Source organism: Crocuta crocuta, unplaced genomic scaffold (genome assembly GCF_008692635.1).
Source record: "Crocuta crocuta isolate KB4526 unplaced genomic scaffold, BGI_CrCroc_1.0 scaffold64, whole genome shotgun sequence".
Taxonomy (NCBI): domain Eukaryota; kingdom Metazoa; phylum Chordata; class Mammalia; order Carnivora; family Hyaenidae; genus Crocuta; species Crocuta crocuta.
In genome coordinates, this window is record NW_027530640.1 from 13,606,307 (window position 1) to 13,630,857 (window position 24,551).

General features: G+C 50.4%; 1 protein-coding gene and 1 long non-coding RNA gene across 4 annotated transcripts in view; one reads left to right on the forward strand and one right to left on the reverse strand.

Moving 5' to 3' along the window:
- Positions 1 to 1,180: 1,180 nt before the first annotated feature.
- On the reverse strand, positions 1,181 to 23,173 carry ARAP3 (ArfGAP with RhoGAP domain, ankyrin repeat and PH domain 3). Of its 2 annotated transcripts, XM_077768827.1 has the most exons (32): positions 22,537 to 23,173; positions 22,359 to 22,420; positions 22,136 to 22,247; positions 18,808 to 19,008; positions 18,584 to 18,653; positions 18,194 to 18,314; positions 17,916 to 18,100; positions 17,720 to 17,826; positions 17,045 to 17,244; positions 16,861 to 16,946; positions 16,534 to 16,716; positions 16,241 to 16,376; positions 15,496 to 15,612; positions 14,910 to 15,057; positions 14,699 to 14,801; positions 12,698 to 12,917; positions 11,950 to 12,013; positions 11,541 to 11,704; positions 8,996 to 9,208; positions 8,623 to 8,728; positions 7,471 to 7,618; positions 7,099 to 7,167; positions 6,103 to 6,177; positions 5,889 to 6,003; positions 4,092 to 4,220; positions 3,874 to 4,007; positions 3,582 to 3,664; positions 3,449 to 3,484; positions 3,255 to 3,318; positions 3,018 to 3,155; positions 2,783 to 2,821; positions 1,181 to 2,207 (listed from the first exon to the last, which is right to left on the reverse strand). In XM_077768827.1, exons 1-32 carry the CDS (start codon positions 23,058 to 23,060, stop codon positions 1,722 to 1,724), a joined length of 4,638 nt encoding a protein of 1,545 aa, XP_077624953.1. In that variant the 5' UTR covers positions 23,061 to 23,173; the 3' UTR covers positions 1,181 to 1,721. The 2 variants fall into 2 exon arrangements, with proteins under 2 accessions (XP_077624953.1, XP_077624954.1); XM_077768828.1 differs by lacking the exon at positions 2,783 to 2,821.
- Positions 23,174 to 23,479: 306 nt separating this feature from the next.
- Positions 23,480 to 24,551, forward strand: part of LOC144235283 (uncharacterized) — a 95,404-nt gene continuing 94,332 nt past the window's right edge. For both annotated transcript variants that reach the window (XR_013336174.1, XR_013336173.1), the window contains exon 1: positions 23,480 to 23,545. This is a non-coding gene — a long non-coding RNA (uncharacterized LOC144235283). The remainder of the gene's footprint in view (positions 23,546 to 24,551) is intronic.

A 24,551-nucleotide genomic window follows, 5' to 3' on the forward strand; every position in this document is an offset into this window, starting at 1 on the left:
GGTCTTTTGCTCTCCCCCCCCCCCAACTCCTGCCATGACCCATTGTTCACAAAATAGCCAGTGATTTATCTTTAAAAAAGAAAAACTAAGATCTCATCACTCTCTTCCTTAAAACTTCTCAGTTGCTTTAGAATAAAATCCAAACAGCTTAGCATGGACTGCAAGGGTTGTTCATTATTGGGCCCCTGCCGATCTTTCCCCCTTCGGCCCATACACTTCTCTGGCTGCCCACTCACCATGCTTCAGCGACTCTAGCCTCCTTCCTGTTTCTCCAGCAGTCCAAGTCTCTTCCCATTACAAAGCCTTCATGCCAGCTGATTTCCCTCTCCTTCTGGAGTGCTCCTTCTCCCAGCACTCCACATGTCTGGCTTCTTTTTTATTTATTAAAATTTTTTTAAGTTTATGTATTTATTTATTTACTCTCTAAATATTAGAGAGAGCGAGCAAGTGAATGAGCAGGGGAGGCGCAGAGTAAGAGGGAGAGAAAAGAATCCCAAACAGACTCCACACATTCAGAGCAGAGCCCAATGTGGGGCTTGAACTCACAAACCGTAAAATTATGACCTGAGCCAAAATCAAAAGTCGGACGCTTAACCAACTGAGCCACCCAGGCACTTCTTTATTTTTTTAAGTTTCTTTTTTTAATTTAAGCAATCTCTGCACCCCACATGGGGTTCAAACTCATGACCCTGAGATCAAGAGTTGCATGCTCTTTTGACTGAGCCAGCCAGACGCCACCAAATCAAGTCTATTAGTTTCTTGGTTTTGTTTCTGTTGTTGTTGTTGTTTTAAGTACCCTCTATTCCCAACATGGGCTTGAACTCACAACCCTGAGATTAAGAGTCTGAAGTGCTCTACTGACTGAGCCAGCCAGGCACCCTGTCTGCCTTCTTTAAGTTTCAATTCATCACAGAGGCCTTCCCCATTCTCCCAGCCTAAAGGCCACCTCCACAAGCACATCACATTAGGTCTAATTTCTTCACATCACTGATTTAGTTTGTGTATTTAATGTTTTCTGTTCCCCCTCTATACTGGAAACTCCTTAAAAGGAGGACCCATCTGTTTGGTTCATACTGAACACCTAATATCCAGCTAGGTGCTCAATACATATTTGTTGAATGAATGAATGAATGAATGAATGAATGAATGAACAATGAATGAAACAACAGTAGCCTTTGGTTCCAAGGTTTATTAACAGTGACAAATCTTTTTTGGCTCCTCTTCACCCCAACTCCCAACCCCAGTCTCCCAACTCTAGGTCTTCAGTGTAGTTCCCAAATGTAGGAGGTGGGGTAGAATAGACTTAGAGATGATTCAGCTCTCTGGCTTACAAATCCTTTTTCTCTTTAATGCAATAAACCCATTGTTTTCAAACCCAAAATCTCTCACAGGACTCCTACATATCAAATATAAAGGAGGAGTTATCCTTGATGAGGGAAAATATGTGGGGCTTACACCTCTAAGAAACAGTTTGATGTTCACTGCTCTCCTTATTTCAGTGACGTCATGGTACATATAATGAGTGGAGGTTCAGCGAGGGCCATGTTCTGACCCTCTCTGGGCAGGAGAGTCCAGAGCCCCGAGTCCTGTGGTCTTTCCGCAGCACCACACTGGATTCTAGAGTCTTTTCATCCAGAGCAGAGGAAGCTCCCAGCAGTGTCTGCCATGGTGAGAACTTAGGTCTTCTGGTTACTTATCCCTTCAGACTGCTGGTCTTAGGGTCATGTGAGGGGTTGGCTGGAGGGTGAACTAGAAGTGCAGGAAGGTTGGGTGGGGAAGTTAGGTGTCTGTGTCAGAAGGCCATTGGGGCTCGGGGACTGGGGGCTGGAGGGCTGGGAGGGGCTGCCCAGACCTATGGTGGTTTCTCCCTTCCTCAGGATGAGGCTGTTAAGCTCCTGGAGCAGCTGCTCCTCCAGGGACCCACGTGCCTGGAGGCTGCTCTTTGAAGGGGGGCCTGGAGGGGGCTCAGGTGGCCTTTCCTCTGGCCCCGGGGCACCTGCCTTGAGGAAAAGGGGTTGATCAAAGGACCTCTGGCTGGTGAGGGGGGTCTCTGGGTTGGTTGTCTGATCTCTCATGGTGGAGAAGGAGGTAGAGGTGTCTTTGGTCAGTTCAGGGAAGTCTCCCACTTCCTCATACACTGGCTCCTCATAGACAGGCTCTTCTAGTTCCTCTTGCTCCTCCACAGACCCCTGGGTTGACTTCATTGGCTAGATGGGAATGGGTTGGCATGAAGCAGGCACAGAGTTAGAGTTACTAGATTATTAATCACTAACATTTATCGAGCTCTTCTTCTGGGCCAGATGCTGCAAAATACTTTGCATATATGATACCAAAATGACTCTGTACAATGGGTTACACTGCAGGTGAGTGAACTGAGGCACAGAGGGATTAAGTAAATTGCCCAAGATCACACAGTGAATAAATGGAAGAACTAGGGCTACAGTCCAGGTCTGTCTAACTTCAAAATGGGTTCACTTAACCACTTTCGTTCTCTTTTTCAGATCCTGGACCACTTCCCTTTTCCTTATCACATCCTACCATCCCTTATTTTTCTGATTCCTTCTGGCCCCTCACAATATACTGCCCCTCTCCCTCTCTGTCTCTCTGTTTCTCTGTCTCTGTCTCTGTCTCTGTCTCTCTCTCACACACACACACACACACACACACACACACACTCACACAGATGGCCTACATCTGCACAAATACAGAGGGTACACCAGTTCAGGCAGCACAGAGGAACACAGGGCTGACAGGCACACAGCTGAGATGGCACAGTACTCACAAAGAACATGGACAGGGTCCTCCGGTTGTGAAGTCGCCGCTGGGCACAGGTGGGATGGGGAGGGGAGGGAGAGACACAGAGACACAGTGAGGCCTGGCAACAGGAGGCAGGGGTGGGGACACAGAGAAGGCAGAGGGGAGCACCAGGATGACAGGCACACCACTCCCCTCCTGCAGTGTGGCGAGGACACAGGCAGGGATCAGGAGAGCACTGGAGCAGGCTGGGGGGACCTCACCAAGGTCTGATTGGCAGAGAGGAGGGTGGCCCCGCTGTCATCCCCTCTGATGGGCAGCAAAGGCATGGTGCCAAACTTCTGACGGGCAAGGTCAGAGGAGGAATGGCGTCGTAAGACCACTGGCTGCTGGTCATCGTGCTGGTGGGAGATTGAGGAATTGGCACAGTGGGCATGGGAGGTACTGAAGGCTAGAGCTGGGACCTCAGACCTAGCTCTCAGTTTTCTCCTTCCCCTCACCTGGGCTTTTAGGATGCTGGTGGTCCAGTCCCACATCTCATCCTCATCAGTGCAGGACAGGTAGCTGGGGGTGATCAGAGGAGAATGAGCTGGAGAGGAGGGATTGGAGCTCTAGGGATGGAGGATAGAAAAAATAGGGAGGGGGAAGACAGGGTGCAGGGCTGGGCCAGAGAAGTCAGGCTGGAGGTACTCACAGGTGCATCTTCTCCAGTATCAGTGTGAAGCCCCACCTAGGAGGCAAAGGAAAACAGAGATGAAGTGATTAGAAAGGCCAAAGAAATGATGGCAGCAAGGCCCTAGAAACATGGGCTGGGGAACGGCACTCACGGTGTTGGAGGTTTTAACTTCTTTCGGATTCCCAGGTAGACTTTGGAACCTTCCAGAGGCCACTCTCGTTCTGGTTTAGAGCTCTGAGAACAAGAAGGCAGTTAGGTCAAGAGGTGAGAGAAGGATCACAGTCAGTTGGGTCGAGAAGTCATGGAGCATCGGGGTTATGTGATCAACAGGGTCACAGAGGTCAAAGGACCAGGACAGCAATGAGATTGATGAGCACATGGAGTGTGGAGTGAGAGGCTTAATGCAGTCACAGCTCCTCCTAAGGGCGGCCAGCCTCCCTCACCTTCTTTTCCTTGAGCAGCAGCAAGCAGCGACCACGCAGCAGAAAGAACCTCTCCTGGAAGCGGTTTCCCAGTAAGCGGGGAGGCTCCTCCCTACATCGCAGCAGACCCACCCTTGGGCTCTCACGCCGGATACCTGGGCACAAACGGCAATGCTGGGTGGAGGGTCCTGGGGGAAAGGCCTGGGGATGGAGGTGCTGGATTGAAGAAGGAGGGTCACCTGTGAAGAGGCAGCCGGCCTGGGCCAGGGAGACTTTTCTCAAGAGCAAGGAGGCCGAGCAGGGCTCTGGGAGCTGGCACCATTGAAGAGCCTGCTCTAGGACCCTTTCCTTGGGGTGCAGGGGCCGCTCTAAGGAAGGGATAGAGTGGGAGTGAATATCAACCAGAATATCCATCCACAGCCTGGAGCCCCCACTCCTTTCCCACCAGTCACATTCACTTGTCCAATCGGGCACCCAGCCACAGGTATTTATTTTAGCACCAGTTCTGGGCCAGGCACTGTGTTGGCCCTGGGGATATAGTGGTGAGCATGAAACACAAACCCCACAGTAAAGTGAGGGAGCAGACATTAAACAGGTAAGTAAATCAAATAACTGCAGACAATTAGTGCTTTGAAAGAAACAAGAAGCTGAGAGAGAGAGAGCAGGAGAGCAGCCCCTGTGACAGGGTGATGACCAGACAAGGTCTTTCAAAAAATTTTTAACATTTATTTATTTTTTTTTTTGAGAGACAGAGACAGAGCGCAAGTGGGATAGGGGCCAAGAGGGAGACACAGAATCTGAGGCAGGCTCCAGGCTCCCAGCTGTCATCACGGAGCGTGATGAGGGGCTCGAACTCACCAACCATGAGATCATGACCTGACCCTACAACATCAGGCACTTAACCAACTGAGCCACCCAGGCGCCCCCAGGCAAGGGCTTTCAGAAGGGGGCATTTGAAGATGAGACTGAGGTGTGAAGGAATAGGAGGAACAAGCCATTCTAAGTTCAAGGGAAGAAAATTGCAGGCATGACAAAATGCAGGAAAGATATGTTTGAAGGCAAGAAAGATGTGTTTGAAGAACAGCTAGCATGGCTGAAGCCCAGAGAATGAGTTATATGAGATGAGGTCTAAGAAATAAGCAAGGGCCAGACACTCAGGGTCTGTGGGCCATAATAAGGAATTTGAATTTTATTTTAAGCCCAGTGGAAAGCCGTTGGAAGGTAATGGCATGATGTGATTTATGCTTGCAATGCATGTTGACTGCTGGAAAATGGGTCATTGGGAGGCAAGAAGGGAACACTAGCCAGTTCTTCCCTTTCTGGGGCTATATATTTTAGTGGTTAACATTGGGGAAAGAAAGATAGCAGTGACTTCACCTTGGGTGGTAGTAATGGTGGAGATAGAGAAAAGTGACAGATTGTAATAGAATCAGCAGGTTGGGCTAGGTGTGAAGTTGAAGAAAAGGGAAGTCTCCAAGGTTTCTGGCCTTGATAACTGAGTTAGGAGAAACTGCAAAATGGCCTGGGCTTTTTGTTAGGTGAAGGGTCTGGAAACTGAGTTGAGTCTTGCATGTTTTAAATTAGAGACGCATATGAGACGTACAAGTGGAGGTGTGCAGTAGACAGTTGGACATGTGAGTCTGGAGCTCGGAGGAGAGATCTGGGCCAGAAATAAAAATTTGGGTTTCAGCTTTATAATGGCACTTAAAGCTATTGGAATGGATGAGGCATCCAAGGAAAAATGTAGGTAGAGAAAGGAAAGGGATCCAGGTTGAATGCTGGGTTCCTCCAACATTTGGAATCTGGGCAAAGGAGGAAGAAAAGCCTTCTTTGATGCAGAAGGCAAACCTACAGTTTGTGGGGTCCACAAAAGTCAAGAGAGAAGAGAGTATTGAGAAAGAGGGAGTGGTCAACAGTGTAGAATGTCCCTTCACATGTACGAAGACAGTGTCCACTATATTTGGACAAAAGAAGGCACCGGTGACTTTGATCTCACCCCATCACATGTGCATCTACACACACATGGTCATGCTCACCAAGTTCCCCGTGCTCACGAATCTCAAATGTCATCCACAAGTCCATCCCAGCCTCTGTCCCCCTCATCTCCAATACCTGGTTAGTCAGCTCCTCAGCAGTGAGTGTCGGAGACACCTGGAGTCAGGGCCAGAGCAGAGGATCCATGCTGGTCAGTCTACTGACCCTGCCCCCCTCCAGTCCTCCCCTCTCCCCACGTGTCCCCTCAGGACTGACCTTCAGGGTGACACAGTTGTCTGGAAGCTGCTGTTCTATATAAACCTCCATGATGAGGTCTCCAGCCTGGGACAGCTGGGAGGAGGGGTCAAGTAGGAGGACACAAGCGAATGCAAAAAATCAAGGTCAGAGGGCTCCTTATGTGGCTTCATAAGCACATCTCCCACAAAAGTCTCCTCCTCCTTCCCCTCATCCCCAGTGTGGCTCAGGCCCGTATAAGGGAGAACTCTGGGACTGGCAGAGCCACATCTTCAGGCTGCATGGGTACTTCCCAAGGCAGTGCCAACATATGTTTGAAAAGACAAGTTTAGAGTCAGACTCTCTGGCTTACAACTCAGGCACTCGTTACAGTATGACTTTGAATAAGTGACCCCCAAGGCCTCTGTTTGTTTCTTTTTTCTTTTTTTATTATAACTATTTTTTTAATGTTTATTAATTTTGAGAGAGCGAGAGATCAGGGGAGGGGCAGAAAGAAAAAGAATCCCAAGCAGGCTCTGTGCCCTCAGTGCAGAGCCCGATGCAGGGCTGAAACCCACAATGAGAGCATGACCTGAGCTGAAACTGAGTCAGATGCTTAGCAAATGAGCCACCCAGGTGCCCCACTCTGTTTCTTTATTTGAAAAAAGGGGACTGTCTGCCTCATGGAGTTGTGTAATGTTAAAGTAAGGTCATTCATAGGGCTTAGAATATAATAAGTCCTCAGCTGTTTGTTATCCTATTTACTATTATTCTCAGCACGTTGTCTAACTTAGCTAACTCTTCCTTGGATCTCTTACATGCATAACTGAAGTACTCGCCACCACTTTGTAATGAAGAATCCTCATGGTGGACTAAGTGGAGCAAATCCTAAACCAAATCCCTATCCCCAAAGCGCTCCCCTCCTTGGGTTTCCCCTTTCTCGAGAGCTGAGGGCCAATGTCCAGCAGCAGAAGGCCACCTTCCTGTCTCAATAAATCCTCCTGGCTCACTCAAGAGTCTAAGGTCAGGATGAGTTACCTGTACATCCTTCCAGGTGGTGATAAGACTGACTTCCAAGTCAATCTGAGCTACCTGGTCAGAGTCAATCTGTAGAAGAGCCAAAAAGAAGTGTTTGTATTGTGGAGGTGGGGGCTGGTGCTAGAAAATGAGGGAAGAAGGGGGAGATGTGCAAGACCAGAGGGTCTATATGAGAGCCTTAGAGGCTAAAAGCGCTAAGAACCAATGGGGCATGGACATTTGGAGTGAGGTTATGGGATAGAGGGACCTTGGGCTCTGAGAGGTGATTCCTGATGCAGAGGGCCTTCAGAGGTCTGGGCTGGGGGCTTGCTGGGAAGAAAAGGATCCAGAATCCAGGAAGAGGGACTATAGTCAGGGGTTGAGAGAGCTTACATTAAAGACAGAGATGTAGCCATCGATGAGTTCCTGCAGCACCCGCACCTCATGTTCCCCCCGCCCATCTGTCTGGAACACACTGGGTGCAAACAGCAGGGCCAAGTTCCGCGTGCACATCTGGTTTATAGCAGCACACTTTTGCACCCTGCAAAAGGGTGTGACATGGGTCACAAGTGATGCAGCTTGTCTGTTGGTCATTGCATCCATTCATTCAGCAAACACTTTTGAGTTCCTACTGTATGCCAGGCCCTGGGCTAAGGATTTGGGATAAAGCTGTAAGACACCATACTGGCTACAAGGAACTCCCAGTCTAGGGGAGAGACAGATAAGGCATGGGTGATTATAAATATTGTAGGGGTCAGGAAAAAATTTTTTAAAGGGACAGGCAGTAAATATTCTAGGCTTGTAGGCCATACATTGTTGCAATTTATCAGTTCTGTTGTAGTATGAGAGGAGCTATAGATAATATATAAGTGAATGGGTGTGGCTTTACACTTCATGTAGAAAACCTCATTTAGAAATACAGGCAATGGGCTGCATTTGGCCCATGGACCATAGTGGGCCCCTCCTTGTGATATAGAGTAATCAGTACAATACAGCAGCCAGTGTTCACCTTAGAATCATTTAAAGACCCGTCTCCCCAAAAGACTCAACAAGATAAATCTGCCACTTATTCTTCTTTGTGTCTCCTACACCTAACCTTTTGTCTGACATAGAATAATAAAACAAAATATTGATTGCTCACCATTTCTGAATGCTTACTACATACATGCCAGGTGCTGCAGTTAGGATTTTGGATGGATTATTTCCTTTAACTCTCATGACCCTAGGAGGTGGATACTATTCGTTACACCATCTTCCTTTTACAAATGAGGAAACTGTATGGCTCTACATCTCCGGCTTCCTTTTACAAATGGGGAAACTGAGGCTCAGAGAGTGCAAGTAACTTACCCAAAGTGACACACTAGAATGGTGGAGCCAGAGTAAAACTTAGGTCTGCCTGACCCCAGAGTCCACACTCTGAACCTTTGTGCTCTGATGCTTTCACTTAGCAGTTGTTTACAGGATGAAGGAATGAATGTCGGGGGCAGGTAGACAGAGCTGCTAAAGGGTCAGTGAGGAGCCTGCAGGGGTTCTGGCCATACTGACCGATAGAGATGGCCGATGAGGGTTGCCAGCGTTCGGCGGTTAACCTGTGGTAGGCAGCCAATCACTTCTTTGTACTTCTCCAGGCGCTGATTCTTCTGGGGTAGCTCTGGGATGGAATAGGGGAGGGGTGGAGATGATCAGGGAAGGGAGCGCCGAGAGATTTTTGGAGGAACAAACCTAGGATGGGTGTACCTCTGACCCCTTCCCACCTTGACCTAAGCTGAGCTCCTGAATGATCCTGGGGGGATTCTGGGGGGGAGAAAGTACTGGGGAGGAGGGCAAAACAGCCTCAGGGATTCAAGGGGGTGGTGGGGTGGAGTTTCTGGTTGTCCCTTGGCTGTCTGTGTGGAGTTCTTAGGGACTTTGGCAGTACCAGCAGCCTCCCTCCAGCGAGGCAACAACCGTGCAGAAGTCACAGGGTCATCGAGCTCTCGAAAGAAGCGTTTGAGCGTATCGGTGACATCCTCCACGAAGTGCTCCCCTGGCCGGAGCTTCACTGACCGGGCATCCCGCCGGAACTCAGCCAGGAGCCGAAGGCTACGCGCGCGGGCACCCCCTTTCCGGTATATGCCCTCCAGCTGGAGCCCTGAGAACAGCCAGCATCTCTGCTCACCACTGCCCAAAGACCCACCCACCCACCTGGTATTCAGTATCTGTCACCCGCCCCTGCCCCCCCATGCTCTAGGGCTACTGGGGTAAATGAGCCAAAGAGGAGGAAGTCTGCCTTCACGATCTTGACTCTTAAGAAGGTCCTTCCCCAGGGCGCCTGGGTGGCTCAGTCGGTTAAGCGTCCAGCTTCGGCTCAGATCTGCTTCGGCTCAGATCATGATCTCACGGTTCATGGGTTCAAGCCCCATATCGGGCTCTGTGCTGATAAGCTAGCTCAGAACCTGGAGCCTGCTTCCAATTTTGTGTCTCCCTCTCTCTCTGACCCTCCCCTGCTCACGCTGCCTCTCTCTCTCTCTCTCTCAGAAATAAATAAAACATTAAAAAAAAAAAAAAGAAGGTGCTTCCCTAACCATGAGATTACACATAGCCCCCACAACTCTCTATCTCCTTGCTATTTTGGTTTTGAAATAGCACTTGTAAATCATATTACAGTCGATCCTCACTATTCAGATTCCATATTGTGAATTCATCTACTTGATAAAGTTTATTTGAAACCCCTGAACCAATACTTGTGGCACTTTTCCAGTCATTTGTGAGCATGCGCAGAGCAGAGAAGAATTTGAGTTGCCTGTTGGTCACATTCCCAGCTAAGCTCTCATATGGTAAACAAGTATAGTCTTCATGGTATATATAGAACCACATTTTTTGCATTCTTGTGCCTTTTTTGGGGGGTAGTTTCACTATTTGAAATGGCTCCCAAGTGAAGTGCTGGATTGCTGTCTAGTATCCCTAAGTGCAAGAAGGCTGTGATGTGCCTTATGGAGAAAATATGTGTGTCAGACAAGCTTTCCTCATGCATGAGTTACAGTGCTGCTGGCTGTGAGTTCAAAGTTAACAGATCACAAATATATATTAAAGCAAGTGTCTTTAAACAGAAACACACTTAAAACAAAGTTACATATTGGTGGATCATTTGATGAGAATGTGACCACTGCTTCCCAGGAATCCAACCCTGAATTTCCACTGGGGCAACAATTTAGTATTCATTCATTCAGTGTTTGCAATAACTTCATAGAACAAAACTACCATGAATAATGAGAACTGACTGTATTTTTCTTACTCATTACCCATCTCTCCCACTAGTCTATGAGCATCATAGAACCTTCCCTTTTCACTGCTATATGTCCAGTATCTGGCACATGGGAGCAGCTCAGTAAACATCTGCTATATGAAGAGCAGCAGTGCAGAAACTGTGGAGGAGTGGGTATGACCACCCATGCTCTTTCTCCAGGGCTTTCACTGGACCACTGACTTAATCCCTCCTTTGAACACCAGGAGAATAGGATGGGATCTAGTGAGCAGGGAAGTCAGCGTATGAGGCTACTACCAAGGTGTGGAGAATGTCATTAGCCACTGACTATCCACTGTCCATGTTGTAAGGACAACTATTTCTAGTTAATGGATGTGCCTTCCCCCGCCCCCACCTTTATTGCCTTCCTTAGTTTTCCATGATGTTTCCTTCTCAAGAGTCCTGCCTTCTAGGGATGCCTGGGGGCTCAAGTACTGATCTAATGGTTCATGGGTTTGAGCCCCACATCAAGCTCTGTGCTGACAGCTCAGAGCCTGGAGCCTGCTTCAGATTCTGTGTCTCTCTCTATCTCTGCCCCTCCCTGCTCATGCTCTGTCTTCAAAAATAAACATAAAAATTTTTTTTTTTTTAAAAAAGAGTCCTGCCTTCTAAAAGGGGTTCATCAAGGAGCTAGATTCTACTTGGTCCCTTCTTGGGCTGGAGAATAAAGCAGAGGCCAAAAAGTCACAGAGAATTCTGGGAGCCACTTGCACAGCTGAGCCTTTATGCCTGGAAAAACTCCCACACAGAATAATTCTGCTCAGACCTTCAAGGATTTTGCTGCACAGCTTGGCTCTTGCCTTACAGCTGCCCCCTCTTTGTTCTTTATAGCTCTACATCTCCAGTCACATTTCAGTGCTGCTCTGCTCTCCCTCCACACCCACGGCCCACTAACAGCTACCTTGGAACACTTACTACCTGCCAGATGCTGTGCTAAATACTTTATATATGTTCTCTTACTATCACAACTATCCTAGAAAACGAGGACTGTTGGTTGCCCCATTCCACCAATGGAGGAACTGAGTCTCAGAAAGGTAAAGAAACTTGCCAAGGGTCATACAGTGGGCTGTTGTTAGGCTGCAATCTTTGGAGGCAAAGCTCCTATAGGCAGGTCACAACCCCTGGCTGTTCCTCTGTCCCCCATCCCCTACTGCCTCAGTATTGGCCAGTACCCACTCACCATGCTGGGTGACAAAACTGATGCAGGCATCCACGATGATGGGGATGTCACCCCGGCTCATCTGCTGCTCTTGCAGCCCTGTGCCGCCCCCGCCAGCGGCCCCTTCGATGGCTGCGGTCCATGCTGAGAAATCCAGCCGGCCCTCCCCCTGCAGATACAGGGTCCTGAGACCCGAGAGGCCTGAGTTAGAGCCAGCTCCAGAGGGTCTTTTAAACTAAGAGGCCCAGGATCTCAAGGCCCAGATTTCCAAGAGCCACCAGCAGGGGGCAGCAACATTCAACCCAGACAGAGCCCCTGAACAAGGCAATGGAATTTGAGGAAGTGGGTATCGGTCCACCAGACCAGGGTGGAGGGCGGGGCCAGGCTCTAGAAAGAGGGGCCCAGGGTCAGGGATAAGGGCAACACTTACCTTCCTGTTTCCACCAGGACCAAATGCTCCTTCTTATCTGGGGTGTCAGCTGCTGAAACCACACCTGGGAGGAGAATCATCAGACATTATCATGATTGTCTTCTTCATAGTGACTAATATTTACTAAGTATTTAAGGTATGTAGGTGCCAGGCTAGGAACCCTACAAACAATGCTGTATTAAATCCTGTAAGTTACATACTATTATCCCCATTTTACAGGTGACACATTATGCTCAGAGAGGTTAAGTTGCTTATCTCATTACTTGTTATAAAATGGCAAATTGAGCTGGAAGTTAGGTCTCTTGTCTCCAAAGACCTCTGATATTATCCCATACTGTCCTCTTTGAGGAAGTAAGAGTACCCAGTCCCCTCTCCCTGTCTCTAACCAGCAAATGACTCTAAATAAAATTAATATTTTTAGCATATAACATTTAACACCTGCAAGATAAGTCCTACCAGGTTCTGTGATAAATGTTTTACATGTATGGCCTTTTTTGAAACTACATCTCTTTCACCGTACCCATTGTGAAGATGAGGAAACTAAGGCACAGAAAGGTTAAGCAACTTGTCCAAGATCACATAGATAGAAAGTGATGGAGGTGGAGGTCTGTGTCTGGGCAGTCTGACTCCAGAGCTTGTACCCGAATACACTATATTCTGCTATTTCCATAGGGATCCCCAAGTAGATGAAGGTCCACTATCCCCCACCCCACGGCCACCTTTCATCCCTTTCCCCACCCTTGCTCACTGATTTCCTGTAGCCGCCGCAAATGCACCATGTCCTCAGGGGCTGGAGGGCCAGGGCCCGGTGCTGGACACAGGAAGAGGTGGTCACCACGAAGAAGCCCGAACCCTGACAGCCAGAGGCCAGAGGCCAGAGCTGAATGGGTGGGAGAGCGCAGCCACAGGCGGCCCAGCCGCAGCAGCCCAGGGCCCAGCAGCTGGTGACAGCTCAGCGGGGAGAACCACTGTGAGTCAAGAGGAAGAGGGGAACAAGGAGGATGGGGAAAGAGACAAGAGATGATAAGAAAATTAGAGTGAGAAGGATAGGGAGAGACACGAAGAGAAAGCAGAAGAAAGAGAGGAATGAAAAGCGATGGGAAGAGAACAAAAGAAAGACCCAGGAACACAGGAGATGGATGGAGAAAGACAGGAAAGAAATTCAGTTCAATTTAATTTGCTCCAGCCAACACAGAGAAGATCTTCTGTGTGGCAGCCTTATGCCCTTAATGGGATACAGGGTAAGAAAAAATGGGGATCCCAAATGCTATCATTGAAGAGTCATGATGCCCTAGGAAATCCCACCACCTGGCGCAGGAATCGTGGAGAAGTGAGTGTTGGATATGGTCTGCAGAGTAGTGCTTCTCCAGCTACCTGTGGTGAAGGAACAAGGAGTTCTTCTTTTCTTTTTTTTGTTCAAAACTCCAATCTGTTACTAACAGTACTTTTGTAAAAAACAGTAAAAATGAACTACTATAAAAATAAAGTGAAAAACAAGATACAAAATATAAGCCCTCCCTTAATATAGTTTATAAAAAAATTCTACACATAAAATCACTCTGTCACATTCCGACAGATGTTTGAGCATTTCCCAAAGAGGAGTGTCACATGCTGCAGGGCTGACCTGGTGAGGCCAGAAGGAGGCCCTTGGACTTTGGTAATGGGAAGTTGCCAACCACCCTGCAGGGTAGAAGCTCAGAAGTCTGGCAAAGGAGGGCAACCTCGAGGGGTTAAGGAGGAAGTACATGCCTGCCAGGGCACACGACTATCTGAGGGGTTGTCCGGAGGGCACTAGGGTGATAAGCTGAAGGTGGAGCAGGGCTGAGGGAAAAAGACGGTTAAGGATGGGAGCGATTAGAGTGATTGGCATCATCTTGACCATTACTATTTCAACACCCACAGATGGAGGGCCTGCTGTGTGCCAAGCAGCGCCGGTCTCACATGTCACTTAATCCTCAACCCTGAGGGGTGCATCTTTTACACCCACTCTATCCGTATGGGAAAGCTCACAAGGCTGAGAGTTGGAGGACTAAATCCCAGGATGTCTGACTTTAGGGCCTGAACTTTAAAAAAAATATATTTATTAATTTTTGAAAGAGCACAAGTCAGGGAGGGGCAGAGAGAGGGAAACAGAGGATCCAAAGGGGGCTCTGCACTGACAGCAGTGAGATCACTGTGAGGCTCCAACTCATTAATGGGGAGATCATGACCTGAGCCAAAGTCGATGCTCAACTGACTGAGCCGCCCAGGCAGCCCTTGGGGCCTGAACTTTTAATTCCAGGGAGAGGATGCAGGACAGAGAGACTAGCTTGCCTGGGAATGGAGTTGCTGGGCCTCATGAAGGCAGCCTCGCCTGTGTACTGGAAGAACTTGGGGAAGGAAAAGTGGGAGTTAGAGGCAGCCTTTCCTTGGGAAGAAGGCCTGCACAGTGAGGTTCAAGCCACAAGCTTTGTAGACAGAGGCCTGTTCTTGATCCTGTGCCTCCTAGCTGTGTGACCTTGACCAAGTGACTTCATAACCTGTGTAACTCTGTTTCCCTGTATGTGAAATACTGATAATCCTTTCCTCTGAGGGTTGTTGTGAAAGTTAAATGAGCTATTGAGTGGGCAATGCCTAACACTGGTCCTAGCACAGTTGTTAATGCTGTTGGATGTGGTGGGGGTGGCTGTAGGAATAGGAAAGGGCAGGATGGGGACAGCTGGGGACAGGGAAACCATGGGCTGTCAGGGAGGGCTCTTGGCTGGCTCACTTTGCCCACAGCACTGGTCCAGGCCTCCAGGCTGTCAGCTCCATCTGTGCCAAAATGCTGGATCCTCCCCCCGGTGAGGATGAGCTCAAAGGAAAAGGGGAACCTAGAAAGAAAGTGAGGTTAAGGAGGAGAATGGGGACCAAGAGCGGGCTGGGAGGCTCAGGATCAGAAACGGCAAAGGGGGAGTGCAGGGAACATGGGGTGTGGTTACCTGTCGAGGTCACCTGGGTCAGTGGGTGGGGGACTCACACCCAGACATACAACATCTTGGGGCTGGATGAGGCTGAGGGGTTCAGGGCTGCTTTCTGACACAAACATTTCCAGGGCTGCTCTCAGCACGCACCACAGTCGGGGGGGAGCTGAAGGGGACGCTGACGGTCAGCAGGCAGAAGGTGTCTGTCCCTACTGTCATAATTCCCATTGCCAGATATTTATTCTTTCTATGCCAAACCCTCTGCCTGTGTATGATCTTATGTAATCTTCACAACACTATGAGGTGGGTATCATCTTCAGTCCTCTTTCAAGATGGGGAAACTGAGGCCCAGAGTTTGAGTAGTTTGCCCAAGCCACATTAGTAGGAAGTCGCAGAGCTGGGATTTGGCCCAGGCAGTCTGACTTCACAGCACAGGCTCTCAGCTATCACCCAGTGCTGCCACCAGGCATGGTCCCTCTCTTAACTCCCAGCACCTAGCCCACTCCAGGGTGTGGCCCTATTTGCCCTTCCTACCCCTCTGTGGCACACTCTTGCTCATCCCGGTTTCTGCCCCATCTCCTCCCATCCTTGGCTCCCCTCTCACCATCCCGGCCTTTGCGAGTAGGTGGGGGTCCAGATTTGTTGCTGATGGGACCACAGTACAGGAAGCTGCTGTAAGTGGCAGGTACCACCACCTCATTGTACACACCAGGGGAAGGGTCTGCAAAGGGAAGGAGAAGTGGTCAGTTCAGTGCAGTGCAATGGGATGGCCTGAGCCATCAGGGAAAGGATCAGACTGAGGAAGGCAGTGGGACCCAACTCTACTGGCAGCATGGCCAAGTCGAACCCAGTGGGGCTGGACTCCTTACTGCCCAGATTAGAAAAGATGGTGGCAGGAAGCAAGACTCCAGCCCTTGCCCACTGCCTCTCCCCACCAGCCATCCATTTACCCAGTCAGCCCAGGATGGAAAACTCTAAGCAGGGGCCATCCTAGAAGTATCAGCCCCTCTGGCCTGACCCCTGGAGAAAAACCTCTTTAGATGATAGTTTCTATGATCAGACTTCCCCCAGGGGAATGAGATCTCCCCTATGGGTTGACCCTGTTAGGGGTTCACCAGCACTAACACCTCAAACACCCAGATCTATCCTGGGCAGTGGCCGCCATTGCTCATTTTGTGACATCAGGATATGTGCCTCAGAGGATCTAGAAGGTTGGGAAACTACCCAGACTGGGCCATTTGATGGGATGAGGAAAAGGGTACACGGGACTCCCTGGAACAATCAAGGCACAGGTCAGGGTTGAGAATTCTTAGGGGATGGATGAGAAAGGAGGTCCTTCTGGGGATTACCTGGGAGCGGGAGACCAGAGAAGCTGCCATCAGGTGCTGAGGGGGACCAGGGCTCTTCGCCCTCAGAGGACTCAACACAGAGGAGCTGGGTCATGTTCTTCAGCAGGTTGGGTCCTGCCACAGCTGCACACAGTGCCTACAGAAGGGGAAGGGCCTCTGTCAGCCCCAAGATCCAACCTGACAGTGTGGGGACAGTCCTCCAGTCATCAAAAATGGCCCCAACCTCACGCCAGGTCTAGGCATTTCAACTCAGAGAATGCTCTCCTCCGTCAGTCACAACCTGTCCCTCCTACCTGGAGAAGCTGTCCATGATCTGGATACTGAGGGTGGGGCTTCCGGAAGAGACCCAGTCGGTACTTCCGGGAGATGAACTCTCCCCGGGGGCCAGGGCTTGCATCTGGATGCAGCCCCTCACCTGGGGGCAATGTCCCTGCCCAGAAGCGGTTGGCGCGATCGTTTCCCAGGACAATGAACAACTGTAGGATGACAAGGGGCAGAGGCAAGTGACAGGAAATCAAGAGTTCTCGGACATTTCAATCCTGCCCCTAAGCTGGGCTCACAGCCTCTTTTCGATGCTTTTCTTCCATCTTTCCCACTTTCTCCCTCTTGAGACTCCTCACCTGCACTATCTCATTACTCCACACACTTGTGTCCAGCTTCAGGCTCTGTACTTTGGAGATCCCAGAACCCAGGGCTCGGTGCTGACCTATTGTTAGGGTGTGAAGAGCATGTGGTATAGATACCCAGAGCCAGCCCCAGTCCCTCCTCCCTCTCCCTGATTCAGCTTAAGACCCCAGCCCTCACCTGCACACTGCTTGCAGATGACCACCCCCAGGTTGACAGCAGCCCAGTCTGGGCGGGAGGCGCCACAGTCCGCACAGTGCCGGTTTGCCCGATTGGACCAGATTTTCTCAGCCACCTCGTAGTCAGACAGGGTCTCGGTTACTGCTTCCTGCAGAGCGGCCGCCCAGCTCTGCCGAGCACCCCCAGACTCGGCTGTGAAGCTGAGGGGTGGACAGCCAGTCTGTGGGCATGGATACCCCTTCCTACCTGTCCTATCCCACTGGCCATTCCTGCAGGAACCACCGCAGGCCACATCTGGGCCAGCCCAGACCCTCCTGAGACCTTGACCCTGATCACTAGAATTCCATCAGTGCACACCCACTGACGTCCTACTGAAGAGGCCTCCAGCCCTCTGCCCACCCTGGGCCTCCTTCAAAAGTCTCACCCCCAGGGGCACCTGAGTGGCTCAGTCAGTTAAGTGTCTGACTAGGCTCAGGTCATGATCTCCCTGTTTGTGGGTTCAAGAGTGCAGAGCCTGCTTGGGATTCTCTCTCCCTCTCCCTCTCTCTCTACCCCTCACCCACTTGCTCTCTCTCTCTCCCTCCCTCTCTCTCTCTGTCTCTTTCAAGATAAATAAATAAACTTTTAAAAAAATGTCTCTCCTCCATCCCTGCCTCCTGCCAGTCTGGGCCCCACCTGAAGCAGCGATGGGGCGTGAGCAGATCAAAGCTCCGACTCTTGGTCTCCCTTACGCTGCATCCTTGCAGTTCAATGAAGCAGATCCCGATGCCCGAAGAAAAGGCCTGGTGAGATTGTGGGGGTTGGAGCAGGTTCAGTGAGGTGCCAGAATGGGCTAGGCCAGGCTCCTTGGCCTCGGTCAGGTCCTTCTCACCTGCTCACTCTTGTACAGGGCCAGCTCTCCAGGGCTCAAAGCAGCAAAAACCTTGGCCTTGTGTCCGCGAAGCTCCAGCATGCCTGTGCGGAGGGGTCGGGGCGGCTGAGGGGGCCGGGGGTGGCCCAGGAGGCGCTGCTCCCTCAGGCAGGATTGCAGTGTGGAGCACCATGTGTCCCGCTGGGCTGGTGGGGGACAGAGAAGCAGGTTAGCCAGCAGCTGTGTGCTCACATGGCCTCCCTGCCCCCACCCTGACACAGTAGGGCCCTGATTCTCACCCTCACTCTCTGTGCGAAACACAAACACCCTCTGGCCAGTGATGACCTGGAACTTGTTGTCCTTGCTGCTGCGGGTCATCTCAATGGCAGTCAGAGGGATCACACCCTTGGGGAAGGGATCCTGGAGAGACAGCCCAGTGACCCAAAGGGACAGCAAGTCAGCCTTGTGTGCTGAACCGGGGGCCAGCACCAACTTTTAACGAAATCAGCATTCATTCATTCCACACGCAGTGGGGTACAGCTGCTAACCTAGCTACTTTAGATGCTGACATCAGTCATGTGGTGACCCCCCCACCATGGGCTTCCCATCTTCCAGTCCTGAGGCTTTCTCAGCCCTCCCCCTCCCTTTCTCTTTCCCTAGGCCCAACATAGCATCTTCCAGACCCCCACCTTATCATTGCCAAAGTACATCAGACTCCTGCCATTGAACTGCACAAAGCGCCTCTGGAAAACGTAGTTTCTGGGAAGGCAGGGGCCAAGATGAGTGAGTGGTGGAGGCTGTATCCTGAGGGCTCCTAGGGTCTGGGAGTACCTGGGACCTGACCCCCCCATACCACCACCTACCCTTCCTCTTCTTCCTCCCTACCCTCCCTTTCCCTCCCCAGTAGCCCCACCCCTGAGGGGAGAGCTTGTCTAGCCATCCACTGAGCAGGGGTGTGGGGCGGTCTGCTGTGGAAGAGAAGCTGGCATAGGGTGAAATGAGGTCATCATTCATCTCCATGTCCAGAGTGGGCAGTGAGAGGGTGGAATCCCCGGGCAGCTCAAGGCTGGCATAGCCAGCATCCTCCCGTGCTTCCAGATCCTGCCTGCTGAGCCTTACATGGGGCAAGAGAGAACACATATTAGACCCAGTTCCCTAGACACCCCCACCCACAGCACTTCACAGAATGGTTGGATCACTTTTCAGACAGGGAAATAGGGAGGTTGGGAACCCAAAAGATTAGCATAGAGCCTCTTCCCTGAGCATGCTTGGATTTTTTATTGGAAAAATTTCAGTCCCTCCCCTTTGCCATTAGTATTACTTGGTAGAAGAGTTAGGGAAAGGCTGTGTAGCTGGCTTTCTGCCACAGTTGCCAATATCTAATCAATAAGTCTTTCTTGGTTCTTTCTCCAAAAAGTGCTTGACTTTCTCTCCCTGTACCAATTCCCATCAGTTCTCACCAGGGTGATGTGAGTTGCCTAACTGGTCACCTGCTTCCACTGATGCCCTCCATTGGACATCATTTTCCACCACTACCAGAACACTCCTTTAAAATGCAAATGACTGTCTCTGTTACTCCCCCACTCATGCTCTGTCTCTCTCAAAAATAAATAAACATTAAAAAATTTTTAAAAAGGGCGGGGAGGCGCTTGGGTGGCTCAGTTGTTTAAGTGTCCGACTCAACTCAGATCATGATCTCAGTTTGTGAGTTCAAACCCCGTGTCAGGCTCTGTGCTGACAGCTCAGAACCTGGAGCCTGCTTCAGATTCTGTGTCTCCCTCTCTCTCTGCCCCTTCTCCACTTGTGCATTTTCTGTCTCTCAAAATAAATAAATAAACGGGGAAAAAACCCTCAATTCCCCAGGCTATAGCGCAGCTAAGGTTGAGAACCATCACTGTACCCTATTTGTTTCTTACTTCAGTAAGAAATTGAAGCAATCAGGTAAGAACCCCCACAAACTCCCAGTGCCTCATCTACCCAATTTCACACATACTTTACATTCCTTCTGCTGCTGTCATAAACATCCCTGTCTGAAAACAGTCCCTCCTCTGTGCACCATCCTCTCACCGACACAAGGATGTTGTTCCAGACTTTCTCCCCTTCCCCTCCCTGACAGCAGCTAATTCTCCCTCTCTACCAGATCCCTGCAATCCATCTATAAACATATGTAACACTCCCTCCTACAAAAATCATTTGTTGACTCTACTTCCACTATCAACAACCACTCAACTCTCTGCTCTTTTTTGCAGAAAAATGCCTCAAAAATGTCATCTGTACATTCCAACTCTTTCTGTTATCTCTTGAGACCATTCTGGTCTGGCTTTCACCTCTACCCCATGTCAATGTCCCCAGTGACCTCCACATTGCCAATTCCAGAGGCCATTTCTCAGTCTTTGTCTTTCTTGACCTCCGAGCGCCATTTGAACTGCTGACCTCCCCCATCTCCTTTCTTCACTTTGCTCCTATGATATTACACTCTTCTGGTTTTCCTTCTCTTTACTACTCATTTCTTTTTAGTCTGTTTTGCTGGTTCTTCCTTTTCTCCCAAACCTCTTGATATAGGGGATATGCCCGGACTCTGATCATGGTCCTCTGCTCTGTCGACACTCACTTATAGCTACATATACCCACTAGATGCTACAAACTCACAAATTTAGATCTCCAGCTCAGACCTCTCCCCTGAACTCCAGGCTTGTATATTCACTGGCCTATGTGTTATCTCTTCTTGGGCTTATAATGTATACCTCAAATTCAGCACATCCAAAACAGAACTCCAGATCTCCCCACCACCCCCTGCTTTGTGTACAGTTTCCCCATGTCAGATGAGAGCAACCCCAGGAACTTTCAATTGCTCAAACAGCACTGTCCACAGAAGTCGGCATGAGAACCACAAATGTAATTTTCGATTTCCTAGTAGCCACGTTAAAAAGTAAAAAGAAACAAGGGAAACTAATGTAATATATTTTATTTAATCCAACCTACCCAACATATTAACCTTTTATTATGTCATCTGTATAAAAATTAAGATATTTTATGTCTACTTCTGTCATATTCATCCAGTACTGATTTTTTTTCATACTAAGTCTTTCAAATCGGGTACGTTAAAGCACATCTTACTCCAGACTAGCCACATTTCATGTGTCCAGTAGGCACATGTGGCTAGTGGCTACCACACGGGGCCATGCAGCTCAGACTGAAATCCTTGAGGTCAGTCCTGACTGCTCTTTTCTCTCACACCCCAATTTACTAGGACAGTTTGCCTTCAAAATATAACCCAAATCCAACCACTTCTTACCGTCTCCACTACCACCACCTAGTCTGAGATGTCTCATCTAGATTACTGCAGTAACCTCGTAACTGGTCTCTCTGCTTCTGCTTTTGCTTCTACAGCCATTCCCAACGTAGCAACCAGAGGGATTCTTAAAATGTATTCAAAACCCTGCCGGTGGCTTCCCATTTCCCTTAGAGTCAAAGCGAAAGTCCCCACAGGGTCCTACCTGATGGAGCTCCTTTTCCCTCTCTGACATCATCTCCTCCCACACTTCCTGCCCTGGCCACTCTACTCCAGCCCCACTGGCCTTGTCACCAGTCCTGGGTCTACCTGGAAGCCTCTATTCTAGCCACTTCCTCCTGCCTGGGACACTTATCCCAGAGAGTGTCATGATCAACTCTCTCACCTCCTTCATTTTGCTCAAGTGTCATCTGAAAACACTCTGACAACTCTTAATGAAAAATTACACCCCTCTTCCCCTCACTCCATCCCAGCCTTCTTACCCTGCTCTATTTTTTCCCATGGCACTTAACACCTTTTAACATATGATGTAACTTATTTATTATACCTATTTTTATTTGACTATCTCCCTACAGGGGCAGTGATTTCTGATCTATCTCAAGTATCTACAACCTCAGGGATGCAGTAGGTGCTCCATAAAGATTTGTTAAATGAAAGTGTGAAAAGTACTTCTCCGTATTTTAAATTATATATCCATCTGTTTGTCAACTTGTTTTTTTTTGTTGTTGTTGTTGTTGTCAACTTGTTTTATTTCCTGTCTGCCCCACTGAGTCACAAGAGGTTTGAGGGGGGTTACTAGGTCTGCCATAGTCCTCCTGTATCTTGAGTACCTGGCGGACACACAGTGGACACTCAATACACACTTGATGAATAACTGGATACATGGCCACCCCCAAACTGTTCCTCAAGCTTCCCTCTTCCTGCCATCACCACCCTACTGACTACTCACCTGTTTTCAGCCCTGTCCTGACAGACAGCTCTGCCTTCTCTTCTGTCAGGTGGCCCTGGGACCCCCACAGGCTGGACACCGTAGTACAGGCAACCAGGGTCCATGATGTGTACTGGCAGGAAAGGTAATGGGGGAGACAAGGAAGAAGAGGTCAGGTGGGAGGGTCTCAGGTCCCGAAGGGACCTGTCTCTCTCTCCCCCACAACCCACGATAACCCACCTACCTGTGCCTGTTGTGGGCCTGAGGGCAGGGGTAGGGGCAGCTGCCTGGGAGCCATCTGGGGCCCTGAGGGAAAAGGTCTAGTGATCATTAAGGGAGAGAGGAGAGAGGAAAAACCCTCATGTCCTGTTCCTTCCTGCCCCCACCCAGCAATGGATCCCAAGGGAGCCAACCCCACTCACATGTCCTGAGTTGTCTGTGCCCCGCCTCTTAAGTCCAGGCCAAAGTAGATGGCATTTGGCATCATTTCCACAGTATTCAAGGCTGAAGTCTGCTCAGAGGAGGAGGTGGGGAGAGGAGGGGACCTCGGGCTGGACTCCAGGCTCCTGGACACTTCTGGTCTCCAGACGGCTGGACTCACTCCAGGTCTTTGGGTGGTGGTAGGACCACTGAGCCCACCAAATACGGTCCTGGGCTTAGGCACAGGCTTGGGGGGCTGGGCTTGGGGGGCTAGGCTAGGGGATGGCTCCATGGCACTGTCCAACTGGGAATCCAGGGAGCCCTCTGCAGCACCTGCCTGCAGCAGGCGCAGAATGCGTTTCCGGTGACCTGTGGCACTGACGCCCAACTGCCTCAGCTCCTCGTGGCCCAGGCCCCGGGCTGCACCCGCTGTAGCCAGGCCATGCCTTCGGAACGTGTCTGCATACTGCTCCAGGTGCACCGTGGCCAGCCACACAGCGATGTCCAGGTCCTGAGGGGCAGCCATGGGGGCTCAGGCCATTGCTGGGGGGAGCGGCAGGGTGAAGGGAGGGCTCAGGCTGAGATTCCCCCTCCCTGTCCCAAAGTCTGAGGCCTGGACAGGGGGTAGGTACCAGACTTGTCTTCCTCCAAAGAAAAATGACCAGTGGCCAGCAATCTGGAGGAAGAGCTGTCCCAGAACATCAGAAAGGGTTTTCTTATTATAGAGGGATCCCTTCATTTGCAGATGAGGACGCTGAGGCCCAGAGAAGGAAAGAGGCTTGCCCTAGGCTCACAACAAATTGGTGGAAGTGTTGGCCCCCAAGCTCCTGACCTCCCTAGGCCTGGATCAAAGGTCTGCCTCTGCTTGATTGCACACTCAACCAAGTCAGCATGGGACAAGATGACAGAAGCCTGCTGGGGCAAGATGGAGTGTGATGGTGGGGAAGAGAGGCCACATGATGTGGCCTAAGGTGGATACAGGGGCAGCTGTGGCACAGAAGGAGAGAAGAGGTACAGATCCCACTCCCCCTGGTTTTCAGAGCTGAGGTACAGGCTCGGCCATCCTAATCCTGGTCATTCCCAGTTCCTCCTCCCCTTCCACCTATTGTCTCTGCTCAGACTTCCTTCCTGTCCCTCTAGCCCTGGCCGCCCCCACATCCTGTCTGCCTTGGTCAGGCTGCCCAGAGAGCCCTAACCAGTCTCAGCAACTAGGGTCCTGGCGGTGGGAAGAGGCCACTTGGGGAATGGGGATAGGGTGAGAATTGGGGCGGAAAGAGGAGGGCCCAGAGGCCAGGGGTACTCCAGGGTCTTCACCTTCCACCAACCTGAAGCATGTTCACACAGGAGCATGCATACGTGAGCCCTCTCCCTGTAGCGACTCAGGTCCCTGTAGCGACTCAGGAGTGGGAAATGACATCCTCCTACCTCCGCTTTCTCCAAATCTTCCTCTGCTGAGCTTTCCCTTTCCCTGCCCATGCCCTTGGGCTCAAGTCTCTGAGGCTCTGTCCCATTCTGCCATCCTGACCCTGACCCTGGTCTATTCTCTGGACCTGTCTCAGATTTTGTCTCCCTGGAGATTTCTCTCTGCCTGTCCCTTTCTCTACCCCACTCCATCTGCCACTACCTCTATCTAAATCCATCTTTGTTCCTTTCCGTCTTTTGCTCTCTGTCATTAAGCCCCTCCTTGCCTCAGTCTCCAATTTCAACTAGACCTTTAGTTGTATGTGACTCCAGATTTCTGTCTCTCTGGCTCTGCCTGTAAGGCTCTCTCCCACTTTCTCCCTGTGGGGTCCCGACCAGGACTCCCTCTCGCCCCAGCATCAGTTCTATCCTTTCTGCCTCTCCGCAGCTGGGCCCCGGCCCCAAGCTAGTTAGGGCCTGACTCAGAGCCCAGTTTCCCAGTGACTCAGATCCAGCCCGAGGGCACGGGACTGGGAACCCGGAGGTGCGCGGGGCTGGAGTGCCGGGGGCGGGAGGGGAGGAGGGGGGGCGGGCCGGGCAGGGCGGGGCCGCGCGG